General features: G+C 39.7%; 1 protein-coding gene across 1 annotated transcript; it reads right to left on the bottom strand.

Annotated features, from left to right (window-relative positions):
- Positions 1-299: 299 nt before the first annotated feature.
- Positions 300-1,925, bottom strand: LOC145980239 (zinc finger MYM-type protein 1-like). The gene has a single exon (XM_083113275.1). The coding sequence runs from the start codon at positions 1,923-1,925 to the stop codon at positions 300-302; it is 1,626 nt and encodes a 541-aa protein (XP_082969401.1).
- Positions 1,926-2,690: the final 765 nt, after the last annotated feature.

The following is a 2,690-nucleotide window of genomic DNA, read 5'->3' as shown; positions in this document are numbered from 1 at the left end:
GAGACGGAATTTCTTACTTACTTATTAGTACCTTTATTTGTTCATTATTATTTAATATGGTCAAACAGTGACCAAACCGATTTAGATAAAAAAAAAATGGGAATCATTTGTTTATTTTACGCTGCATGATGTAATTTAGTATTTTTGGGCACCGTAAAAACCGCATTGGAGTAACTTAAACACTAAATAAAAAGTTAAACACAAACAATAAAAAATTCATTTCAAAGCAAAGAAACACATGCATAGACGATGTACTCACCACAATAAATTTCAAACTCTTGGTCCATTGGATGCCATCCTTAGTGACGATATTCATACTCCATTCTTCTTTTCTTCTCTAGAAAATGTTTAAGCACACAATCGTAAAATTTAGTTTCATCCATTTTCAGTTCCTTTAATAGTTCCTTCTCAATGGACAAATGAGCAAGGGCTGACAACCTTTCCTGACCCATGCTGTTCCTGGCGAATGTCTTGATACGTTTCAGCGTTGAAAACGATCTTTCAACTGACGCTGTTGTGGCTGGTATAGTCAGTACTAGCAGACACAGTTTGTGGAGTTCGGGCATCACTTGTTGTAATTCGTTGTTTACAATGTACTTCAAGATGTCCTTTACACTCTTATTGAGGAAACAATCCCGAGAATAGGCAATACTGAGCTCGGTGTGCAACAAGGTTTTGTCAAAATGCTGGATGTACAGTTGCATAAGCGATGAGAAGGCAGTTTCTGGAAATGTAGCAGCATACATGCGAAATTTCCCGCTATCGAGCAATTCAACAAATCGTAGGGCCTCAAGGTTTTCAAAACGTGAAGACAGTTGGCTTATGATGTTGTCTATAACTTCACAATATATACGTTGGTACTGAGATTTTGTGTCGCCTACATTGTTCCTCTTCCTTCTCGGCTGTGGTACTCCTGCAATATCTATTGTCCTTGTATAAATTATGTCAAATTGTTCTCGTTTCTTGGTAATGTCACTTTTGACACTTTCAATTTCTTTGAGGCAAAATCCAATATCCATAGTTTTTGTTTCCAGCACATTAAATAAATATCCCGTCAAGGAAAATATTTCCCCAAACAAGAGAAGAAAAAAGTTGGTTTCGAAACTATCCAGGAATGCCAAGAAACCACCCGCAGAAGAAATTGTTTCACTGTCCCAGTCTTGTGCATTGCCAATAATGTCCTCAAACATTTCAATTATCTTCACTCTATTTTCGGACGTTTTTTGTACAAGCCGTTCACTGTAGTTCCACCTGGTCTGAACCACTTCAGGTAACCTTGCTTTAACTATATCGTCGAGAGCAGCATTTCTTTTTGTCGAATGCGAAAAGAAAGAAGCAAGGCCACTTAGCGTCGAGAAAAACACTTTGCATTCACTAATGTTGCTCACTGTTTGAGAAAGTACTAAATTTAAGCAATGTGCAAAACAGTGAACAAATATTGCACTAGGGAAAATCTGTCTGACTCGTGCTTGTGTCCCCGAGAGATCCCCTGCCATTACGGCTGCCCCGTCGTATGTTTGACACACCAATTTTGATTCCCAGCCTAGTTTTCGAATTGTTTCCACAACGTGGGCAGCAATTACAGCTGCAGTTCGGTTCCTGCTGACATCCTCAAACCCCCAGAAACGCTCAACAATTTTTCCTGACTTCGTCACGTAACGAAACATCGTCGAAAGTTGCGATTTCCGTGATACGTCCGAGGATTCATCGATCATAATAGCTACGAACTTGGTTTCACTTACCTCGGCCTTAATTGCGTCCGTTATGACACCACTCGTGCTTTTAATAAGGTCATTCTGAATCTCACTTGACAAGCCAGTAAATGTTGTAGAATTCTCCAAATGACTTGCCAGCAAAGTATCAAATTCTGCCAACATATTTACAAGTTCTACATAATTTCCACGGTAATGATGCCTCACTTTCATTGTGTCCCCGGAATGATAATTCTTGACTACCAAGAAAGGTTGTTACACTTGCAAGACGCTTTAAAATATCGCGATTTTGACGAACAACTTTGTTATGGCGCTCGATTGTTACTAGTCTGTGGTGATCCAGAGCAAAATCCACACGAGATTTTCCGAATTCCTTCAGAGTTAAAAATGCCCTTATGTGAGATTCTGCTTTTTCATGTCTCTGTAATGCATTGTGCACGTTATTCAGATCACAGTATCCCTCACTTGACCACACGGAGTTCGTCTTGTGCACGGCGAACAATACGCATGGCCAACAGTACAACCTGCTGCGTGTTTCACAACCTGCTAGCCAAATAAACTTGTGGTACAAATTGCTTTGGAAATGTCGCACAAAGCCCCTTGGGCTAACTTGTTTTAAGTCCGGTAAATGCGGTGTTGGTCGACCCCCTTCCACGATTTTCATTTTAACACTTATCTCTCTCGAGCTAAACGAAGCAATTTTCAATTGCTCAATAATACACCCGCACTTCACATCAACCGTTCCTAAATACGCGTTCATTCCGATAAATTCACAGCACAAAACACGAAGCAACAAACACTCACACTATCCCACGCGCTTTCCACAACTTCAAATGCAAGCATCCACACAAGATCACTTTGAAAATCTCTGAAACAACAAAGTGATACCAACCTATTTCCTTAATTTTATCCGTCACAAAGGAAAGATATATCAGTTTGGAGATAAAAATTACGCGGAGGAATCAGAATCATTTCAGC

This window comes from Lepisma saccharinum, chromosome 1 (genome assembly GCF_977018435.1).
Source record: "Lepisma saccharinum chromosome 1, izLepSacc3.1, whole genome shotgun sequence".
Taxonomy (NCBI): Eukaryota; Metazoa; Arthropoda; class Insecta; order Zygentoma; family Lepismatidae; genus Lepisma; species Lepisma saccharinum.
This window is presented reverse-complemented; position numbering and strand designations above follow the sequence as displayed.

What these genes read in the sequence shown, in the direction of transcription:
- LOC145980239 (XM_083113275.1), bottom strand. Translation starts at nt 1,925, where the DNA reads ATGAAAGTGAGGCATCATTACCGTGGAAATTATGTAGAACTTGTAAAT.